Raw genomic sequence first — 23,503 nt, 5'->3', positions numbered from 1 at the left:
CCTTAGATTGTATACCCCTTGAAGGTTAGGGACTGATGTGAATGTACAATATATATGTAAATGTGTAAATTGATGGCGCTATAAGTACCTGTAATAATAATTAAAAAAAAAAAAAAAAAGGGCTCCTTTCACATTTTCCGTAGCACCTGTTGTAAAAAACAAAAACACACACCTTATTATATAGCTCACAACGCTATGCTTAAAGTGGTTCTAAAGCCATACAGTTTTCACCTTTATGCATTCTATGTATTAAGGTGAAAAGCCTTCTGTGCTGCAGGATCCCCCTCAGCCCCCCTTATTTACCTGTGCCCAAATTCAATCCAGTGATGTGCATGACAGCAGTGGCTCTTGCTGCTGTCTCCCTCCTCCCTGCACAGACTGCTTTCAGTCAAATGCTGTGCCAAGCCACTTGACCTGTATCAGTGTATGAAGACAGGGCAGCTCGGGAGCAAACCTGCACAGGTGCCCCCATGGAAAACAGCTTTCAATGGGGGCACCTGCCAAAGAGGAAAGGCCTGGAGCGCCAGCAGGGAACCCCAGTAGAGGAGGATCCGGGCTGCTCCGTGCATTACCATTGCACAGAGCAGGTAAGTGTACCATGTTTGTTATTTTAGTGAAAAAAAAAAAAAGTAAGGGTTGAAGCTTTGTTTGTTGGGGTAGGATGAAATGATTTAAACAGGATGGTTTTGGAGGCTGGTGCAATTACCACTCGGTGCCTGCCCTTCATATCTACAGCGGTTTGTAATTGGAGAAAGGGGAAGCAAAGTCTCTTTAGCTAACCTACAGTGCTCTGTTGGTCGTTTGTACTGCATTAAACACTGTATAGCTATAGTACGAAAAACAAAAAAAAAATTTCCACATGTCCATTGTTTTCATTTGTCCCTGTAAAGTTCAGTGTTGCTCTGGTCAACTTAGTTGGTACGTAAATATGGAAAGAAGAAAAAAAAAAAAAAAAAAAGGGGGGGAATTTGTATACCAAATGCCATCATGTGTATTAACCCCACACAGTTACCAGAAGATTATATTTTTCACAGTAGTGGGCTTTTAGTCACATATACAGGCATTGCTGAGACTGCCAAGTGCTGCAGATCTACAACACTAGACTTGTAGACAGAAGGTCCACTCTGGCTTCTTGTCCCTTGGTCTGAAGCCACAGAACCTGTTGCACCAGAATTCTGATGTCAGAGTATTCAGTGAAAGAGAATGAAACGTTTGCTGACATCAATGACCACAGTGTAGAGCTGCCACCAATCACAAGACATTTTAGCTTCTACTCACATGCCTTCACATAATGAAAACCGCACAAATGCACTAGCTCATATGTAGAAAAATTGGGAGCAGCATTTTTGAAATAAAGAAATATGTACTTTTTACTCAAATTATCCGATTTTATAATATCCCCCTTGAATATTTATGTAATATGCAATTTATATTGCTAGTTCCACTTGAAAGCAAATCATGCATAAGGGCTTGTGATCTTTTATTTTACATCTGTATATACAATGTATGGTGTAACAATCTGATACGAATAACAAATAAAACACAATCTTTGTGTTATGTTTAGTTTTTATTTTAGTACTTTTAAGAACTTGTACAAATTAACCCATATTTTTTCATATTTCAATCAAAAAGTTTCACTGTGCTCACTGTCAGAGTTATATCAGCAATCAGAAAATCACTGCACTATAAAATAAAGTTATTATGAAAACGTTATACATTTTCACATAGAATTTTCTTTTTATCCTCAAGGTAATTCTTGGCACTGTTTCTAAAGCAGCTTGCCATATCCCTAAAAGCATGCAGGGGCAAGGAGAGAGACTGGGTGTGGGGCAATAAGGAAGAGTAACACTTTAATCCAACCTCTTGCACAAATTCTGAGACCTCCTACTGCTCATCTTCTACACACTGGACAAGTTAGAAGAGGAGATGGATAGTGCATGAACTGGTTATTGAAATCCAGGCAGTAGAAGTCCAACTCATGTAAATGAAGATGGATATTTTTTATTTTTTTTCCTAAAAAGGGGTTTTAGATATAAGGGGACAAGGTTTATAGCTGCAGACAAATTTTACAATATACTTCCACTCCCATAAAGCAAAAACATACTTTTATCTACCTAAATGCAATTTACATTTAATTACAGCTTTCAATACTTTTGTGCAAGGGGTTAAAAAGGATTGGATTTCTGACATTAAAAAAAAAAAAGTGAGGACACAAAGCAGAGACTGTGTCTTCAGATCTTCAGTGTTAAACATATGATCCTGGAAAATGAATAATACCAGGATATTATTGATGCCAAGGAATGGGCTGTCCCAAGATTAAACCAGCACTTAACAACTCTTAGTTCCTTCTTAGGATGGCAACTCAATCATTGAGCAAACATGAGACTTGGCAGTAAGCAGGAGACTTTATGAAAATTCTACAAGCCAGTCACCCTGCACACAGCCAGGCGACTGAGCCGATATCAGTCCATTCACAGTAGAGGGAGCACCAAGTTCTCTGTAGTCTTTCTATAAAGAGGATGTGTCCCATTAACTAGGTTAGCAGGTTACAGCAATATGCTTAAATTCAAAAGGGTCTCATCAAATTTTTCCTTTACATGGCAAGACAGATTAATTGCTTCAGCTGGTCTGTTTGGATGATAACAATTCAGCAATGGAAAGCTTAAACACCCCCCACCTACCCCTTGAATGTATGTTTTGACTATGTCACACTCTAGAACAGAATACAGAATCAAGAAAAGCTCATAAGCATCAAATATCTGGAATGCACACATGCTCAATGGGCTTCAAGACTGAGTGCAAACCCAGAAGTGGTCATCTACAGCTATAGTCTAACTTGCCCAATAATGATTTCAGGGTTAACAAGGAATAGAAAGGGCAATGAGCATAGATAGATAAACCCCAGGGACCTATCCTGCTCCATTTTCAATCATAAAAATACAGAAAACTGAAACCCAGTTGCTATAGGTTAGTGCATTTTGCAATTCCTTATTACAGATGGACGTTTGCGGAATCAACATCAGACATTTTTTCAGGCACACTGAGATAGTAAGGTAACTGCCCAATGCAACAGTGTGCATGGCTATGCAGCATGTGCCTTGTACAAGAGCATGTGGTATATGTTACTGCCCATTCTAATGTTTAAAATGTGTACATCATGGTGAAAAAACATTAGATCAGTTTTGATAAAGAGCATCTTCTGAAGTCAGTAAAACACTGTAGGGGTGGGGAGGGGGAAAAAAAAAAAAAAAGCACATAACAGATTGACAGAAAAAAAATTACTCTGTGAATTGCTTCCCAAGCGATTCATTATACCATGGGATAAAAGCCAGAGAGAGAAGGTATGAAAAACCAGAAGAATATGGAAAAGTTGGGGCATGGCTTGTTTTATTTTCTCTCTTTCTTCTTCTCCTAAATATGAAAATAAATAGAAGCACAATTAGCAGACTGAAGCTAATAGCAATGAATAGTTATCTTTTACTGACTTGCTCAGCAAAGAGTACAAAAAGTTATAATGTACAAAGTGCAAATACACAACCACCATGCAAAACTCTAGATACTAAGGTCAGTGATAGATTAATCTGACTGAATGTTATGCTAACTTTTGTTTTTTGTTTACTGATAATGCCCTCTCAGGTCATAGCCAAAGTTTCTATAGAGCAGGTCCTGTCTTAGAATTCTCCTCCTTGTCCCATTGGACTTGCCCCCACTACAATAAAAGTATTTAGACAGCCATCAATATCCACTTTAGGATAACTGCTTACCCACTTTCTTCTCTAAACCTAGCTATTCATTACTGAGTAACCAATGAAATGTTTCCTGAAGCCACTGCTATCCCCCTCAACAACTGTAGGTAATATTCCCCCAACATGATGGTAAATTGTTTGGGCAGGGCCCTCATGTCTTCTTGTAGGTCTATACTAGATTTTGTCTGAAAGGCTCACTTTCATCCCTTTCTTATGGAATGCAGTACTGTATAATGTCAGCTTCATAAAGAGTAAGAACAATGAAAATATTAAAAATATAATACTGTAAGCAGGCACTTCGTATACATTAACACAGCTGTACAAGATAAACACGAATATCTTGATTATGCAGTTCATCTCTTCATCTTTCAAAAAGAGATAACCACTCACCAAATGGGAACAAAAAACAATAAAAAAAAACCTGGAACCGGATTATTTTCTATGCAGAACTGAACCAGAATTTGCAGTTTTAGTAAACAAACCCCCAAGTCTTCTTAATGCCCCCTGTCTTGATTGCATACAGTGCCCCATGAGCTAAATGCATAAGAATAGTGGAATAGGAAGTGCCTGGTGTGGGAAACGTTGGAACAGAGCCTGTAAAAGAATAGGCACAAGAGGGCTTAAAGTGATAGTAAAAAGGCAAAAAAACACCCCTATAAAAAAAAAAAAAAAAAAAAAAAAAAAAAAAGAAACACATTATATTTACCTACCCTGTGCAGTGGTTTTGCACAGAGCAGCTCCGATCCTCCTCCTCTCTGGTCCCCCACTGGCACTCTTGGCCCCTCCCTCCTGCCTAGTGCTCCCAGAGCAAGCAGCTTGCAATGGAGGCACCCAAGCAGGCTCGCTCCCAAGCTGCTGCACTACTTGTCCAATCACATACACAGCTGCTGCTCAGCCCCATCCCCTCTGTCTCCTCAATGACTCACTGGCTGCGATTGACAGAGTGATGTCAAAGAGAAATGCATTAAAATAGGATACTCATGGATTACATATCTACATCCTGATGGTGTAGAAAGCTCACCTAGCACTATATAAATATTAAATTAAACTAGGCTTCAGGGGGCAGCCTTTCATCATGGACTGCACTTACTGGTTTTTCTACTCTTTCCTATTCATCTCAATTTAGGCTAGGTTCATACTGCTGCAATCATTTGATCTGATTTTCAGCATGATTATGTAGTGCAACTTGGATTTGGTTTGTATATTCTCTGGGGCCAAAATTGTGTTGGAATGGCACCAAAGTAGTACAGGACACTTTACCAAAATTGTGCTGTGCTGAGTTGCATTGATGTGAATGGGACAACTGAAAAACAATGATTTCCATTGTCATGCGATTCTGTGGGACTCAAGTCACATCTGAAATCTCACTAGTGTAAACAGAGTCTTACTCCTTTTCATTTCCTCATCAATACACTTCCAACTTTTTTCCTGACCCCTCATACTTGGGCAGCTGTAACGTATCACAGCTAAATAGATATGCAAGTAAGAAGACTGTCAGTTATGGTCCCAGGTTGGGATACAATTTTGCCATGTTTATAACTTTGGTAAAATGTAACCTTATAAAACTAGACTAAATAGTATCTATAAACATTACTTTGCGGTTTTATAAAAAAAAACAAAAAACAAAACAAAAACCCACAAAACACACACACACACACACACACACACACACACACACACACACGAACCTGTTACGTCAATGAAATATGCATAATGCTTGCTATAAAAGGCATATATAGTGGTCTTTTATCTCTTCTATTGAAAACCCAATAACATTTTATGAAAAGGAAACCCAAGAGTCATTTTCATTTCCACTGTTCCTGCAAAGAGGTAATCTGACTATATTTATATTGACAAGAGTGGAAGTCAGCACACAAAACATTTACCACACCAGAGTCACTGTATATCTAGTGCTGGTTGAAGCTAGACTAGTTTTCCACTACAACTTGCGAGTCTTACAAGTTTGAATTTATTGGACTTTAATTGTCTTAGTAGAGTTCAATGTACAAAAAATATGAATTTAAAACAAAGTGATGATAATGAGGTGGCATTTTGAGATTTTGTGTATCTCCAAAATTCCTTCCATTGCAAACAGAGGGAATACAGGACAGTACACCTACAAATTCTCCATACTACTGCCTATTGCAAACATGAACTATTTAAGTGGAGAAAACTGATAAAAGGTCAATCATACAGAACTACATACCTTTTCGTTCATTGCCAGGATAATCATAATTTTCCTGAAGATGGCAATGAAATCCAGAAACAGATCTACACAGTGCCTGTAAGTACAAAATACAAACTTTAGATTGTTAGCCCCATGGGCCAGGATTCTTGTTTCCAACTTAAACTGGAATAAATAATATTTTATTAACAACAACAGTCTTCCCTGGTACACTGGCATTCACCATATACTTTAAAGACTGCCTGTACTGGTAGAAGAAAGAAGACATCATCATGTGAATAAAGTCAAGTACTGTATCTTCAGCTTCATAAACAGAAAAACACCCATGTGCCCAAGAATACAGTAAGCCTAATAATGGGATGCAGCTTTCTGCAAATCAAAAACACTACACAAAATTAACACCAGTTAAGTCAGCACTGCCAATTCACAATATTTTGTGTAAAAGAAGTTCCCTTTTCTTGCCATGAATAAAAGCCATTGTTTTCCAGCAACCAGACTAACACAAAATTAGTTGTTTTTTTTTTTTACTTGCCTGTAAATTCCACATCTTGGAACATAGTAAAGTACACATGCAATTAATTCATATACCATGGGTTATAGACCCGTAACCTTTAGGTGACTGAACACTGGAAAGTTTTTAAGGGCATGCTCCCCTGGGGCGCTTCCCCTACCCTACAATAGAAGCCCTCTGTTTTCAACAAGCAATGCAGAGTAAGAGTTTAGGGAGGGTGGCCTGTGTCCTACAAGACATGGAAGTTACAGGTAACAATCCATATACCACAGGACATCCCCAAGCAATAAATAGAAAGGTAGGGCAACAACTTAGGCAAACGGAACTGTGCCAATAGGCCCAACAACAGAGGGCAAAGACCCACTTTCAGAGCACTGCTACAAGGACTTTGCAGCCAATAGCAGCATCAGCAGAAGATGGGACACCAACCTGGTAAAAATTTTGGAAAGTATTAACAGAAGAGCAGGTGGCGGCCTTATACAGTTGGGCAAAATAGGCTTGGTGTTCAAAATCCCAGGATGCTCCTACAGACCTGATGGAGTGGGAGCACAACAGCACAGGAGGATGTTTTTGTTTAAGAGCATAAGCTCTTGTATTCAAGTTCCTAATCCACCATGCAATAATGGATTTTGAAAGGGGGGTGCCCCTTGTTCGGTCCCGAGGACCTCTCAAGAGGCAAACAGGGAATCTGTTTGTCTAACAAAAGCAGTAGTTTTCAAGTATATTCAAATGGCTCCGACTACGTCCAGACAATATTGAGAGGCTTCCTTTGGATACTTTTGAGCAGGGGAAAGGGATGGTAGAACAATGTGACAAAATGCTGAAGCCACAGTTGGAAGAGATGGTCTTGGGGGTAAGACAACCAAATTGTGAAGTATGAGAAAAGGCTCTTTACATAAAAGGGCTGTTCGTTCAGTTCAGAATGTGAAGCTACAGTACTTTGGAAAAGCATTTATAAGGCCAACAACTGTCCTTATGATGTGTTAAGAGTTGGGTTCGGGTCAAGGTCTGTTTGCAGGAAACACCGAATGCACAAGGATGGAGTCTCTGGCATTGTACTCTTTTCTTTCCATGAATGATAATCTTCTTAGAAGCAGCCTTTTTTGCTTATAGCAAGGTAGGAATCAGACTCCTCTACCTGGGTTTCAACAGCCATGCCGTTAAGGTTGGAGACTTTGAAACAGGGTGGAAGAAAAGGCCCTGAATAGGAGATCTGGCGTGTTGGAAAGATGCCAGAAGTCTGTCTGTGTACCAGGTTATTCTGGGCCAGTATAAATCGTAGGCTTCCTCTCTTGCTCTTTTTTTGTGGGGGAGGCGAGACAAAACCCACAGTGGAGGGAAGGTGTAAATGGGCCTGAAGTGATACCAAGGGATAACTAGAGTATACAAGGCCAGAGGTTGAGGTCCCCTGGTTCTGGCCACAAACGGAGGTAGGAGATCCACATCCTTTAGTCCAAGAGATGGCAGATGAGAAAATTTGCCTACCAGTTGTCCACTCCGGAGATGTGAATCACATCACTGAACAGCGAGTTACTGTGCATGAAAGAATCTTATTTTCTTCCTTCAATGCAGCCTGGCTTCCCGTGGCTCCTTGATGATTGATATATGCCACTGCGGTGGCGTTGTCTGACTGTACCCGAATTGGGTGTCCCTTTAGAAGAGGGGGAGGGGGGTCCAGTGTTGGAGGGACAACCTGACTACTCTGAGCTGTAAGATATTGATTATAGGAGCAGGTGGTTGAGACATGGACAAAGATGGCTGAATTAAGCCTGTAATATATGTCTGAGGAATTCTGACATTCTGCTTTTGTCAAGTGGGGCACTTGTTCTGTGTCTGAAACCGAACTAAAATCGGATGCCGAGACCGTTGATAAAACCAGGTTCTGCGGTGGTACAAGGGACGCATTCTGATTGAGTAATGTGCAGGCCTGGGGGGAGGTTATGGTTTCTCAAACTCATGGTATAGACCATGACATATCCCTGGCAATGTCCTTTGGATTACAGCAATGGAAGATTCATCTTTAATGTGTTAATTGCATATCCTCCCAAGTATGCACCGATCACGAGACAATTCAGCAAGTACACCATAATAGCCTCTCCTAATATCTACAGAACAGATAGAGGCAAGAACCAATGCAATGCACTTGGCTAAAGTCATTGCAATGTGTATATAGTTAACCTTTAGATATTTTTCCTCCCTCCTTTCGAGTTCCAGTATATATCATCTTATATTAATGAAATATTTCTCTTATTTATCATGAACATATGCCTTGCAATCGCTTTCAATATCTGCCAATATTGATTATGCTTACCATGAGGGTATTAATAACAATTCTCAGATTTGATGAAGCCAGAAAAAGGTTTAATATGGAAAGTGTTATCATGCTTACCAGACATAGTCCTTGTCTCCATTCTCAACTTTTTCAATGATAAGCTGAGTGTCAAATAAGACAAAACCACACATGACCAGAAGACCAACGTATATGTGGACCTGAAAAATAAGTGCCAAATGTATTAGCAAAGGCTGGAAACAACAAGAACAATGTCATTTCAAACTAAGATCTCAGCAGCAGCATAACGAGCTGTTGCCGACTAATTGAAAACGGATGTGCAATTAACAGAATTTGATGAATGTAATCTGGAGACTTCCTGGATTCAGCCTCAGTAGAAATGTCATAGAATTCCAGCTTGTTGGATTAATAAAAGCGCAGCACAACGCATTAAAGTCTTCCTTTGGTAATGTCGTGAAAAAAAAAAAAAGGTACAAGTGCCAGATAAACAACTTTAACAGGCATAGCACAAAGAAACATATTGCCTTAAAAGCAGAGCTGTTGAAGACCCAAACAGATGTTTTAAAAGAATAAGTTCACCTTTTGGGACATGTAACCTATTTTCAGCCCTGATGCAAGTTTCTCCAATTGCGCCCCCCACGGTGTGACATATAGTTTGGGGGGGGCAAAATCTTCTCCCCTCACACGCTTTCACAATTTAAAAAAAACCAGAGCGGCCATATGGGGCTCTGCCCACAGGTCCACACCATTCAGTTTCCTGTGAATTAATGAATTACATCAACTGTCTAACAGATTGTAGTTCTGAATAAACTGCGAGGGTACTGATGAGCGCGCTCTAGTTCATTCACAAACCCTGCAACTTTCAACAGACAGCTCTTATGAAGGGCTGCAGGGCTTATCCGCAGAAGCCTAACTATTGCACCTCAGATCCACTTGATCATGAGTGCAATGTTTTCCAGGTTGTTGCAGGAAAAAAGTAATAAATGTACATTTTGTTTGCCAGCAAAAATATGTGCATTTCATATTTTTTCGTGAAAGGTGAACTTCTCCTTTAAATACTGGCAGATTTATAAAAAAAAAAAATAATCTCTATTGCTAAGAAACTTAAAGTGGGATTGAACATAAAAACAAAAGAATTATATACTGCAGCTCACTAATCCGTAAATGTAGTGGATGCATACATTTTCTTTTTTGTGGACTTTTTCCTTTATTTTCACCTGGTGATTTGGTCAGTAACACTTCTAGTCATAGGTGGTTTTTATTCTGGAAGGAGGAGCAACAGAGACACCTTTGAAAAGCAGCATTCATTGTTAGTCTGGGGAGAGGGTATTAGATGCACTAGCAGAGTGAGATGGACTTAAGAAAGACATAATTAAAGCCAATTTTCAACTAAAACACATTTTATGTAGTTACAGCATTTTTTTTTTTTTTTTTGGGATAAAGGGTTTACATCAATGAATAAAAGTCGACTATTGTAAGGACCCCTGGTAGTGTTAAATTTTATTTTTAACCCTGTAACTAGCAGTTTTGCTGCACATCTTGGTCTGTTAAAGGAAGTTGAAAAACCTACTGGCCAAATTAACAGATGCAAATAGTGAAAAAGCCTAAAAAATGAAAACCAATTCAGCCGACACATCTAAGAATTATTAAGCTGCAATATAATACATTTGTGTTGCGGTTATTTCCTCTTCAACAGAACATAAAAAAATGTTGTGTGCACAATCTCCCCCACCCTGTAGTCTCGAGATGCTTCTTACTGGGGTTTTCAACTTTGCAGTGTATCCTGGGCATGTACTGTTCCAGTGCAACGCCTCAAAATTTAATTTTGAAAGAAAAAAGACTTTATTCAGTTAAAGTGTAAGCAAGAGTGCTATAAACACTCTGTATTAGCGCTCTGAGGAGTTGACTGTAGTTGACACACTTTGTTCTAATTTATACTTTGAGTTATCAACCGCAGCAGAACTGGATCACTTACAAGAATATTACAGCACAAACGCTAAGTGAAAGGGAACATGCCATTCTGCTAACTTTTATTATGGTGTGTTCTTTTTTCAACTTTGACAAAACAGCTTCTGCGAGAAGTCAACTCAGGTCTGCACTAGATGTTTACATACCGCATAGTCCTATAACCCGATCAAGTCAGACTTAGTCACATTAGTAAGGCTAGGTTTACATTGCTGCAATCCGACTTTCACTGCGATTATGTAGTGCAACTTGGATGCTATTATGAAGTGGACTGCATGTTCTATGGGGCCAAAAATTGTGCTAGAATTGCACTAAAGTAGTACAGGAGCCTCTTCCAAAATGTAATTGTGCCGCTTTGCATTGATGAGAATAGGCACTATTGATAATGTGATTTTCACTGTCAAGCAATAAAATTGCACTAGTATGAATTAAGCCTTAACCTAGAAAGCAAACTTTTATATTCTTAGAACATTGTATAAACTCACTTTTAAAAGGACGGTGGATCCAATGAAGATATTGATCAATCCAGACAGACAAAGGAGGCTCAGAGCAGACATTAGCACACCTGTGTAAGAAACACATTCACTTTGGGAAGACAATTCATGCAGCACAGAACACATAGTGACATGAAACAGGGCGACACTTACCTCCCAAGTACAGGTAAGTGCGCCTTTGTGCATATAGAGCACTAAGTGAGAAGCAGGTGAAGATCACTGCAGTGGCCAGGAAAGCAGTTGGAATGATGCTAGATTAAGAAAAAGTCTCATTAGATGAAGTTCAAACTGACTCTCAGCTATGAATACGTACAGTGGGGATCGAAAGTTTTGGCACCCCAGCTAAAAATTTGTATTAATGTGCATAAAGAAGCCAAGGAAAGATGGAAAAATCTCCAAAAGGCATCAAATTACAGATTAGACATTCTTATAATATGTCAACAAAAGTTAGATTTTATTTCCATCATTTACACTTTCAAAATAACAGAAAACAAAAAAATGGCGTCTGCAAAAGTTTGGGCACCCTGCAGCGTTAATATCTTGTACTGCCCCCTTTGGCAAGTATCACAGCTTGTAAACACTTTTTGTAGCCAGCCAAGAGTTTTCAATTCTTGTTTGAGGTATCTTTGCCCATTCTTCCTTACAAAAGTCTTCCAGTTCTTTGAGATTCATGGGCTGTCTATCACGCACTGCTCTTTTAAGGTCTATCCATAGATTTTCAATTATGTTGAGGTCAGGAGATTGTGAAGGCCATGGCAAAACCTTCAGTTTACGCCTCTTGATGTAATCCCCCGTGGATTTCGAGGTGCGTTTAGGATCATTATCCATTTGTAGAAGCCATCCTCTCTTTTACATCAGCTTTTTCACAGATGGCATCAAGTTACCATCCAAAATTTGCTGAAATTTTATTGAATCCATTTTTCCTTCTACTCGTGAGATGTTCCCTGTGCCACTGGCTGCAACACAACCCCAAAGCATGATTGATCCAACCCCATGCTTAACAGTTGGACAGAGGTTCTTTTCATTAAATTCTGTGCCCCTTCTTCTCCAAATGTACCTTTGCTCATTCTGGCCAAAAAGTTCAATTTTAACCTCATCGGTCCACAGAACTTGTTTCCAAAATGCATCAGACTTGTCTATATGTTCATTTGCAAAGTTCAAACGATGATTTTTGTGGTGAGGACGTAGAAGAGGTTTTCCTCTGATGACTCTTCCATGAAGACCATATTTGTACAAGTATCTCTTTATAGTGGAATAGTGTACCACAACTCCAGTGTCTGCCAGATCTTTCTGGAGGGATCGTGCAGTCAAAAGTGGGTTTTGAATTGTTTTTCTCACAATCCTGCGAGCTGTTCTGTCTGATATTTTTCTTGGTCTTCCAGATCTTGCTTTAACTTCCACTGTTCCTGATGACTGCCATTTCTTAATTACATTCCGAACAGAGGATATTGACATCTGAAAACGCTTTGCTATCTTCTTATAGCCTTCTCCAGCTTTGTGAGCGTCAACTATTTTCAGTTTCAGTTTTCTAGACAACTGCTTAGAAGAACCCATGGTGCTGATTGTTGGGACAAGGTCAGATGAGTCTGGGAATTTAAAACCTTTGAGATTGACATCACCTGGTCTTCCCAGACGATGATTGAGAACAATCCATGACACTGGCAGGTCTCAGCTTGGCAAAGGGGGCAGTGCATGCTATAAATTCTGCAGGGTGCCCAAACTTTTGCAGACGCCACTTTTTTGTTTTCTGTTATTTTGAAAGTGTAAATGATGGAAATAAAATCTAACTTTTGTTGACATATATTATAAGAATGTCTAATCTGTAATTTGATGCCTGTTGGAGATTTTTCCCATCTTTCCTTGGCTTCTTTATGCACATTAATACAAATTTTTAGCTGGGGTGCCCAAACTTTCGATCCCCACTGTAGAAATATGCAATTTGAAATATTAGATTATCTGTGATGCTGATGGTCAAACCAAGATTTAACTTTCACCCTCTCTGTTCAATTGTTTGCATCCTTCATATGTAGTCTCAGTTTTTTCTTATGTTTGAAATTAAAAAAAAAAAAAAACAAAAAAAAAAACAAACCAAAAGTGCCACTCTAATTATATAATAAATTAGAGTCAACATAGCATACAATGGCCTTCTCACTATGCACGTTCTGTTGTAGAATCTGAAAGGCTTAAAGTGTTACTTAACCCACAGCCATAAAATCAGTCTGTATATGCAGTAAAGCATGCTCACTATACTCACTGTGGAACCTAAAGGGGTTAATCCTCTGCATTATGTAAACCGCTGTTTGATCCTGACTTCTCTGATCCCCCCCTTCTTACAGTGCCCCCCTCTTATCTCCTGATAAGACATATCATGTGGAGACACTTTGCACCTGCTCAGTTTGGTGTGTATTGCTAGCGAGGAGGGATCAGCACAGGACCAATCAGCACTGTCCAGACAGAGGGTCAAGGGTTCTGCATCCTCTTGAGCAGAAAAAAACTCCTACAAGCTTTAACCACTGCTCTGCTGAACACCGATAGAAGTCACAAGATTGCTCTAACTGCTGCTGAGAAAAAGGTATTTAGCGGATAATATTTACTAAAATAATTGCATTTCCATGTTCTGTGTACTGTGGGAGACATATATTGAATGTAGGGTCCTGGGTTTAGTAACACTTAGGAAAATTCAGTGATTAAGAAAATCCTTCCCTAGCATTTGTGCACTCTGGCCTCAGAGCCTTAAGGTTTTAATAACATACCCACACAGAGCAAGTGAAGTATAAAGCTACTACTTAATAATATCACCTAAAACAAATTTGTATTGTAAAATCTTTCTAGTCTGTGCTCTGCTCATACATGGATTTCCCTACATGTTCTCTAAAAATCTCCCAGCACAACCAGGATATGTGAAATTATTATAACTGTACAACTGTACAGGTCTTGTGTTTTTTGTTTTTAATAAGGTTAATTTATAAAAATTGGTATCGCCACCAACAACCAGAAACCTCCCTACACAAACAAACCTAAAATCAGAAGAATAAATACTAGAAACCAGCTTGTTAATGGCAATGTAGATCTTTTTTGGTTTCTCCAGTTTTACAACAGAGCATAGTGCCTATTAATAAGGCTAATGGACTCAGCAATATTTGTGTCAAAACTGTTCAATGCATATTTATATCAATAAACAATTGTGTATACAATTACCTGGGATCAATAGCCAAGCAAAGATTCAAAGCAGGACCCAAACCAATGCCTGGAAGGATAAGGCAGAAATACATTTAATATAAGGAAATTCTTTACAAATGCAATATTTTTATTAAAGAGAGCTGTCCTGGTTATGAATACTCTGTCCTGAATTTATAAAGGTGCAAACTCAACTTAAAAATTGTATATTTTGTTTTTCTGGTCCAAGGATGACTCTAGGTTCTGGGCAGAGGTTAATAAAAGTTGTTGATGCTCTGCCAACTTTCAAACCTTGCACTGTTAAAGTGTAAGTAAAAGGTAACAACTTATGCTAGGTCTTGTCTGCAATAAAAGACAACGAACCTACCTGTTCACAGTCTTAGAATGTATACTCAGCTAAATATATGCAGCTCAATTTACATATTTTGCATGGTGCCTGGCTAAACTATTGCTCATGTGAGAAAGTTACATAATCCACAACAGTCAATTAGGATAGTCAAAGATCCAGCATCCAGAAAAAGTTTGGGGGGGGGGGGGGTCAACGCCAGCAAGGGACCTCGCAGGCTGGGTTAGAAGTATTTGCTATTTGCAGACTTTAGTTGTGCTTTAACACACGCTAGCTCCCAAGTGTGCATTACACCAAGTGTGCACCACTTAAAGCCCTGTAAATAGCAGGAACCCAAGGTGCATGTATATGATTACTTGAGGGGCTGGAGTACTGCTCGTTTTAAATTAGCATGGGTTCAGACAGCTGACATGACAGCCACTGGAAGACCTCGGGGCACCACCTTCCTCTAACAGGTATTTTAAATAGTTTATTTGGACCAAAGTAGTCAAAACAATTTGTTTCTCTAAGAGATGCACCTACAAGGAGCACAGTATAAAGTGTATGTAGTATCAGTGCTGTATAAACTTTATGTGTACAAAGTATATAGCACTGTGTTCCAACATCAAGATGGGGACCTCCCATCCCGCTTCTGAAACAAAATAGATTCGGGCTGAGCGCTGCTTAGCCATTTACAGGATTCATTTCATTTCTTCAATGAATTAAAGGCTTCATCTGATTAGCTGAGGTCGAGAGGCAGGCAGATGATGTCATGATCTCCACCTCAGCCAATCAGAGGAAGCCCTGTATTCATTGATGAAATACGATTCCCGTGAAGGGCTGAGCAGCGCTCATCCCAACTTGATTCTGTTCCGGAAATCTCAATCCTGCTGCAGAACACAACACCATATACTGTACGTAGCTGATGCTCATACAATTTAAATCACGTTCTTAGTGGTTGCATCTGTAAGTGAAGCAAATAGATTGTATGGGCCAGCTTGGTCAAAACCAACTTATTTAAATTCACAAGAGTCATCAGCAGATGAAGAAATCCTAAGGTGGTAAATATAAATATTATATTTTATAAGAAAGTTATATAAGAACGTATATAAGAAGGCCACTTCTGACTTAAAAAAAGTGGAGTGCTCAGTTGAGATCCAAGCCAGGACACTATCTGCATGAAGACTTCATGCTCTCCCTGTGCTGTAAGATTGCCTCCAGGTAACCCAGTTTCCTCCCACAAAAACATGCTGGTAGGTTAATTGGCTCCTGTTTAAATTGTTCCTAGTATGCGTTTGTGTGTATGTCTGCATATTATATAGAGACCAGTGCAAAGCTCCTTGAAGGCAGGGACCGATGTGAATGCAAAACATGTAAAGTACTGCATAAATGGTCAGCGCCATATACATGTTTGTCATATATAAAAAGATAATAAATGTATTGAAGTTTAAACAGGAAATACACTACAGAATGCTTACCAGAGAAAAATGCAAATCCAGCTAAGATTCCTAGACGTTTCTTCTCATTCTCTCTACTGTGAGGGGTGAACATCAGCCATAACATCATGCCCAATGAGCCTGCAAATGACAGGAAGCTGCCCTGTATAGATAAACAGCAAGAATACATCAGTAATGTTAACAACCCCCCAAAAGAAAAAAAAAAAAGTTTATATTCTAATATTTGAGAAAATCAGAGTTGCACACAAATAATAAAGCCTGTCAGGTCACATAACATGGCTTTTCCCTACACTCAAGAACATTCCCACTGGGATACACAATTAAAGCCAGAATATGCATGGATGCTGTTGGCAACAGACAATTCTTTCACCTGTTTTTTTAAATCTGTCACTATATTTTACATAAAAACGAATGGCAATATCACACTGCCAAAAAGCATTCAAAATTTCTACCAGCAGTCTTGCACTCATGGCTTTGGAGTTTATCCATACGGTCCTAGTCTTATATAGAACAGGGCTAAACAAGTCTGTATGGTCTAGAATATTTTTGGTATGTAGGTGAAGACATCAAGTACCCAGAAAATCAGGGTGGATAAAAACCAAAATGATAAAAAAAAAAAAAAAAAAAAAAACATGGATTTTTTTTATTTAAAAATCGGATTTTTTAAAATAAAATGCTTTTTGAGGAAAATATATTACCATCCAAAGGTTATTCCATCATGAAATAAAGATTAGTTTTTTAATTATGTAGAATAAGGCTGTATATGTTTAATTTTTTTGGTCAAATTCTATTAATCCATTCACAATGTCATGCTCTTCCAGAGGTTTTTGTAAGATTATTGGGCAGTTTCTCTGCCTACAAGATATTATCACAGATGCTTGATTTACTTTTGCAGTTCTCAAAACTGAATTTGACTCAGCAGAGATCACATGCCTCTTCTTCACAGCAAAAATGTTATAACATGAACAGAGTTAAGAAAAAGACCTTAATCCTAACTTCTACAAACCTATGAATACAGAATCAGCCCCTTCAGTGCTAAGTTTCAAGTTCAGTGAATAGAATAGAAACAATATTTTTCTGATTGTTTGGAATGGAATAGATCTGCACAAGAAGAAAGTGAAACTAAGTGTGAGGAGGAAGGGGCTGACAGTCGAAGTTTCTTAAAATATATATATTTTGTTTAGCCAAATTAGTTAACAAACATGGATGTTTGTTTAAGCAAATACCATATGCTGGAATGTTATTGTTTCAGTGAATAAATCTATTTAAATTGTTATTAAGGTAATGATTATTTTTCTCCTTCCCAAGTACAACAGAAAAGTTGTCCAAATATGAATGATTAACCTATTAAACTGGGGATAAAAAAACTAATATGAAAAAGTTATTCTAAAAATCTTCATCTACTTGCATATTAAAGTTATACCAGCAAGAATTAGTCTTTATGTAGAAAACTAGGATTTAAATCAAGCCTTACTGACTAGTGATTTAAATCAGTTTGATTTAAATCAAATCCACCCTGCAGAAAATTATGTATTTTTTTTTTTTTTTTTTACAAAACAAGAATTGTGTTTAACCATGAAATCACTCACCTGGAGGAACCTGAAGACCACATTGACATAAGCACCAGCAGCTGCAACCAGCAAACCGAGAGCGAAGCTGGCATACACATGTTTTAAGTGCTGCCGTGTGCTGGGAGAGCTGAAATACAAAACATATACAATGTGTTAAATGTTATGCATTTTACCAGCTCACTTCACTGAAACGAAAGAGAAAGCAACAAAATAATTTTTTGACTAACACTAGGTTTATTCAGTGCCACCTTTCATTAGTTACACAGCTATTGTACTGTGGGGAGAAAAAAACAAAACAAAAAATACTTAGTACATTTTAGTACAGATTAACAAAGCATATGGAACACTCATAAGAGCTAGTGGACAATTTTTAGTCCTCGTGCACACTGAACGTTTTTACAGCTGCTGTTTTTGGCTTTTGACATTATTTTCTACAGCCAGTAATCTCCCCAGAATAATAACGTAGGTGTCCATGCACAGACTGTGATCAGCGTTTTTTGGCTGGAAAAAGTCCCCAGAACTAGCGAGTTTCTAGAGTTGTTTTTTAGCTGTAAAAACGTTCTAACGCTGAAAAACACACCAAACCAGCGTTTTTGGACTTTTTTTTTTTTTTTTTGCAAAAAAATTATATTTTTTTTGGAGAAAAAAAACCCCCACAAAAAACGTGAATGTAAAACCGCAAATAAACCTACATGTTTTTAACATGACTTTACTCAGCTAATGTTACCAGTGTTATTAAAACCCAGTGTGCATGGAGCCTTAAGATAAAAATTTCTGTATTTCACTGTGAATGCAGTGAACACCTGTGTGAATTAAAAAATACATACATAGACATACACACCTATCAGATCGTCCTATAAATTGTGACAATTCAATGCCTGCCAATCTTAAAGCAGTAGTACACTTTTTGAATAAAACAAACAAAACAAAAAAATGGCCCCCAGGTGATTTAAGACATAATGTGCATAGTTTGCACCATATTAGTACATTATGGCAGACTCTTTAAAACTAAGTCCTCCAGCGGCATACTGTCATCACTGACAGGGCTTCCATCTTCACTTGGTCTTCCAGGCTCAGGCTGTTTGAATGGCTGAGTTTCGATGACGTCACTTCAGCACACAGGAACAATAGCTGTGGCACAGCGCTCTGAATTGACAGCATACTAATCATTAAGTCATAAAAACATATTAATCATTAAGTGCAGTTTTGTCATATTCAAATAGTGCTTGTTGCCATGGACTGTTTGTCAGAGTATTTGAGTAGAAAACATAGCCACAGATACCCTGCCTTGCCATATAGTATCAAAGCGGTCATAATATTGAGGTTATTACAAACATTCAGCTTAGAGAAAGTATTCTCAAACTCGAAAAAGAAAATTGGTAAATATTCCCAGAAAGTACAAACTATTTAGAACCAAATGACAAGTCACAAGATCCCGATAACAGCTGGGAATACAGAATTTATTTTGAAATACTTTGCCTGTCAAAACAATATTTGATCTGAATTTTTTAAATAAACGATCACTTCATGCAATATAAAATAGTCAGCAAAGGCTCTGTCTTGTAGAAATAATTCAGTAACACTAAACAGTTACCATTTCAAAAGGACCATTATGGGCTTTGCCATAGACTATGAAAAATAACAAGCAAAAGGTTTAACAAATAGGTTTTTTTAACAACTTCTCTACCGGGTCAATTTGGACATTTCTCTCCTACATAGAAAAAAAAAAAAAAAAATCTACTTTTTTTGCCAGAAAAATACTACATACATACATATATATTCCCTCTTAGATTGTAATCTGCAAGGAGCAGGGCCCTCCTAACCCTCTTCTATGGAACTATATTGTTGCTGTGTTGTCTTCCGTTATATTGTAAAGTGCTCAGCAAATGGTTGGCGCTATATAAATCCTGTATTATATATATATGCCCTACAGAATAAAATGGTGGGGGTTGGAATTTATGTCAAACAGTAACTGTACAGCATTTTCTTAAAATGCAATTAAAAAAAAAAAAAAAAAAACACTTTAGTGAATTTTTATTGCACACAAACACTATACAATACCTAATGTAAAATACCCTTTCACTACCCGCAGAAGTGATCGAGTGGCTATTCAGCCACTTGAATCACTTCTGCTGAAGAGGGAATTGACAGCTGCAAATTTTGATACCTGCAGGCATCATCCCAGTATATCCACTTCAACCCGAGGATACCATATGACATACTACATGTGGGAAGTGGTAAAGTTTCAAAAGATGCTAAATATATAGGAAGCCCAACAAAGAAAACCCAACAAATATTCCCTTGAAAGGTTATTCATATTAAAATATCACTTACATATTTGAGAACTTGAGAAGAGCTTTGAAGTTGATATTTCGATCAAGAAAATCCATGGTGGAGCTGTGTATGTGAGCTTTCCACAAGAACACCTGCAGAAGAAATAGATGATTACTGGACCAACGTCACCCCTTCTTGTAGACAAGACACTGTATTTTAAAACCATCATTCTGGATCAGCATTAGTGCCTCCATGTTTCCTGTGATAAAAGATATGTCCATCCAAAATGTGGTTTAAGCACCTACAGGCTTCATGTAATCTTTGACTCTGAGAGCAGGGTTAGCTTTGCACTAGTTTCTAGCTCTAATACCGATATTATCCTTGATCTCATTTACATAATAAAGTAGCTGGAGCTGTAAGACACAATATTCGGTTTTGCAATTCTCAACATGATGACTTCATTGCTAAGTCCCCAAGAAGTCCATAGTTAGTAAATTAATCGACCAACAACAAAACAAAACTGAAACCAAGTTTGGGTGGTTTTAGCCTTTAAAGTTTACAATGGAAACTATACATCACTCTAATCTGCTTCAATACAATAAGCTGAAATAAGTAAAGTACAAACCTGTCTCTTGATGTTGCTTATCTGCAATAAATCACACTGAAAGCTATACAGGGTGACTTACAGAAATGGAGTAACCCCTGAGACCTGTTGATCTAGATGGTGCAATTATTGCAGGCTCTTGCAGGAAATCACAGGATCGGGCCTTTTCCACAGAGAATGCATGCTGTGTTCTACGTATGCAGAGTCCCGCCCTGTGACAGTCATTAAAGCTGCTAATGGTTTCCCTTGGCAACAAAAATGACTGCACACATATAGATTGGGAATGATAAATTGATACTAAAAAATCCTCTAGCAAAAAAAGGTAGACGTGCATTAGATACAAGGGAGGAGATCAATCTGACAATAACTTAATGCAACAAGCTTGAGTTTTTGGAAATGTAGAAAACGCTTGATAAGCCATTTGAAAGATTATCTCAATGTCACTTCAACAGATTAAACTAACAAAGCCAGTTGTCATGCACATGAATGAAGTCTACAACAAAGCCAATGGTAATACAAAAAAAAAAAAAAAATATATAGAGGCTGAGGTCATTAGAAGCCTACTGTGAAAATTCACCAGGTCACATACATCATATTATACTTGCCATATATGAAAGCACAAATAAAACAACTAGGATTCTATTGATATAAAGAGAGTTTGGCTATTTTGCAACCATATGGCACTGATTAAGGAAGGTGTAAGTATCAAAGAAGACTGATTATACCCGGTATTTCCTGCCACTGAAGGAGTGTTAAAAAAGCAACATAAACTAATTCTACCAAGGGCAATAGAGTAGTCCTGAATAGGATACAAGAATACATTTTCCTGAAAAGCATATATACAGTTAGGTCTAATATATATATATATATATATTTTATTTTGTTTTGGACACAGGGACAATTTTCGTTTTTTTCAGGCATTTACCAAAACATATTCCATCTATAGTTATATAATGGATATGGGCTGAAAGTGCACACTCTCAGGTTTAATTTGATGGTATGTACATCCAAATTGGAGGAAGGGTTTAGGAATTACAGCTCTTAAGAGTAGCTATCCCCAATTTTGCAAGGGACCAAATGTAATTGGACAAATGAATATAATCATAAGTAAAATGTTAATTTTTAATATTTTGTTGATAATCCTTTACTGGCAATGACTGCCTGAAGTAAGTCTGGAACCCATGAACATTACCAAAGACTGGGTTTCCTCCTGATGCTTTGCCAGGCTCTAACTGTAGCGGTCTTCAGTTGTTTTGTTTGTGGGTCTTTCTGCCTTTAGGTTTGCCTTCAACATGGAAATGCATGCTCAGTTGGGTTGAGATCAGGTGATTGACTCGGCCATTGCAGAATATTCCACTTTTCCTTCAAAAGCTCCTGGGTTGCTTTTGCAGTGCGTTTTGGATCATTGTCCATCTGTACTGTGAAGTGCCATCCAATAAACTTTGCTGCATTTGGCTGAATCTGGGCTGACAGTATATCTTTAAACACTGCAGAATTCATCTGGCTGCTTCTCTCTTCTGTCACATCATCAATAAACACCAATGACCCAGTGCCACTGGAAGCCATGTATGCCCATGCCATCACACTGTCTCCACCATGTTTTACAGATGACGTTGTGTGCTTTGGTATCATGAGCTGTTCCAAGCCTTCTTCACACTTTTTTCATCCTGTCATTCTGGTACAGATTAATTTAAGTTTAATCCGTCCAAAGAATGCTTTTCCAGAACTGGTCTGGTTTTTTTTTAGATAATTTTTGGCAAAGTCTAATCTGGCTTTTCTGTTCTTCAGGCTTATGAATGGTTTGCATCTTGTGGTGAATCCTTTGTATTTGCTCTCATGAAGTCTTCTCTTGATTGTAGACTTTGATAATGATACGCCCACCTCCTGGAGAGTGTCCTTCACTTGTCTGGATGTTGTGAATGGGTTTTCTTTACCATAGAGGATCCTGCAATCATCCACCACTGTTGTCATCCGTGGATGCCCATAACCTTTTTATGTTGAACTCACCAGTGTGTTCTTCTTTCCCCAGAATGTACAAAACTGTTGATCTGGCCACTCCTAATGTTGCTGCTATCTCTCTGATGGATTTGTTTTGTTATTGAAGTCTTACAATCGCCTGTTTCACTTGCATGGTCAGCTCCTTTTGAATGCATGATGCAATAGATTCCAAATGCAAATACCACACTTAGAATCAACTCCAGACCTTTTACCTGCTTAATTTTGAAAGAAATAATGAAGGAGTAGCCCACACCTGGCCATGAAACAGCTTTTGATTTAATTATCCAATTACTTTTGGTCCCTTGAAAAAGAGGGGATGGCTACTCTTGGGGTGTAATTCATAAACCCTTCCTCCAATTTGGATGTGCATACCTTCAAACTAAACCTGAGAGTGTGCACTTTCAGCCCATATCCATTAAAGAACTATAGCTTAAATATGTTTTGGTAAATACCAGAAAAACACTAAAATTGTGCCTGTGTCCAAATATATATGGACCTAACTGTATATGTATAGGTGTAATAAATATATATATATATATATATATATATATATATATATATATATATATACACACACACACACACACACACACACACACACATATACACATACATACATATACACACACACACACACACATATACATACACACATACAGGAAGGGATTCAAATATTATGCAGGGGTGTGGAAATTAATAAAAAAAACTAAAAATTGTCGAGGGACTAACTTGGGGCCCCAATCTACTTGTCCCGGTAAATTTTTTTTTTTTTTTTTTAACCAAAACCATATTTAAATTGGAGGTGATTTTAGGAATGTCTGGGGCTTTCAAAAACAAAAGGGGCTTTATTGCGACTTAAAATGTGTAATATTTTGAACATTGTGCCGTTTATCACCTCCTCCCCTC

At 38.1% G+C, this 23,503-nt stretch overlaps 1 protein-coding gene across 1 annotated transcript in view; it reads right to left on the bottom strand.

Moving 5' to 3' along the window:
* Positions 1-1,548: 1,548 nt before the first annotated feature.
* Positions 1,549-23,503, bottom strand: part of TMBIM6 (transmembrane BAX inhibitor motif containing 6) — a 36,779-nt gene continuing 14,824 nt past the window's right edge. Inside the window, exons 2-10 of the mRNA XM_089679256.1 lie at positions 20,056-20,147; positions 17,740-17,848; positions 16,172-16,292; positions 14,390-14,438; positions 11,345-11,442; positions 11,183-11,262; positions 8,832-8,932; positions 5,953-6,028; positions 1,549-3,411 (exon numbers count right to left, since the gene is read on the bottom strand). Of these exons, the coding sequence (XP_089535382.1) occupies positions 3,388-3,411; positions 5,953-6,028; positions 8,832-8,932; positions 11,183-11,262; positions 11,345-11,442; positions 14,390-14,438; positions 16,172-16,292; positions 17,740-17,848; positions 20,056-20,111 (714 nt within the window). The 5' untranslated portion in view covers positions 20,112-20,147 and the 3' untranslated portion in view covers positions 1,549-3,387. The remainder of the gene's footprint in view (positions 3,412-5,952; positions 6,029-8,831; positions 8,933-11,182; positions 11,263-11,344; positions 11,443-14,389; positions 14,439-16,171; positions 16,293-17,739; positions 17,849-20,055; positions 20,148-23,503) is intronic.

The sequence above is a fragment of the Staurois parvus genome, unplaced genomic scaffold, assembly GCF_062004578.1.
Source record: "Staurois parvus isolate SC_StPar_1 unplaced genomic scaffold, SC_StPar_1.0 ptg000017l, whole genome shotgun sequence".
Taxonomy (NCBI): Eukaryota; Metazoa; Chordata; class Amphibia; order Anura; family Ranidae; genus Staurois; species Staurois parvus.
The sequence above is the reverse complement of the archived record's forward strand: the minus strand, read 5'-3'. Positions and strand labels throughout refer to the sequence as shown.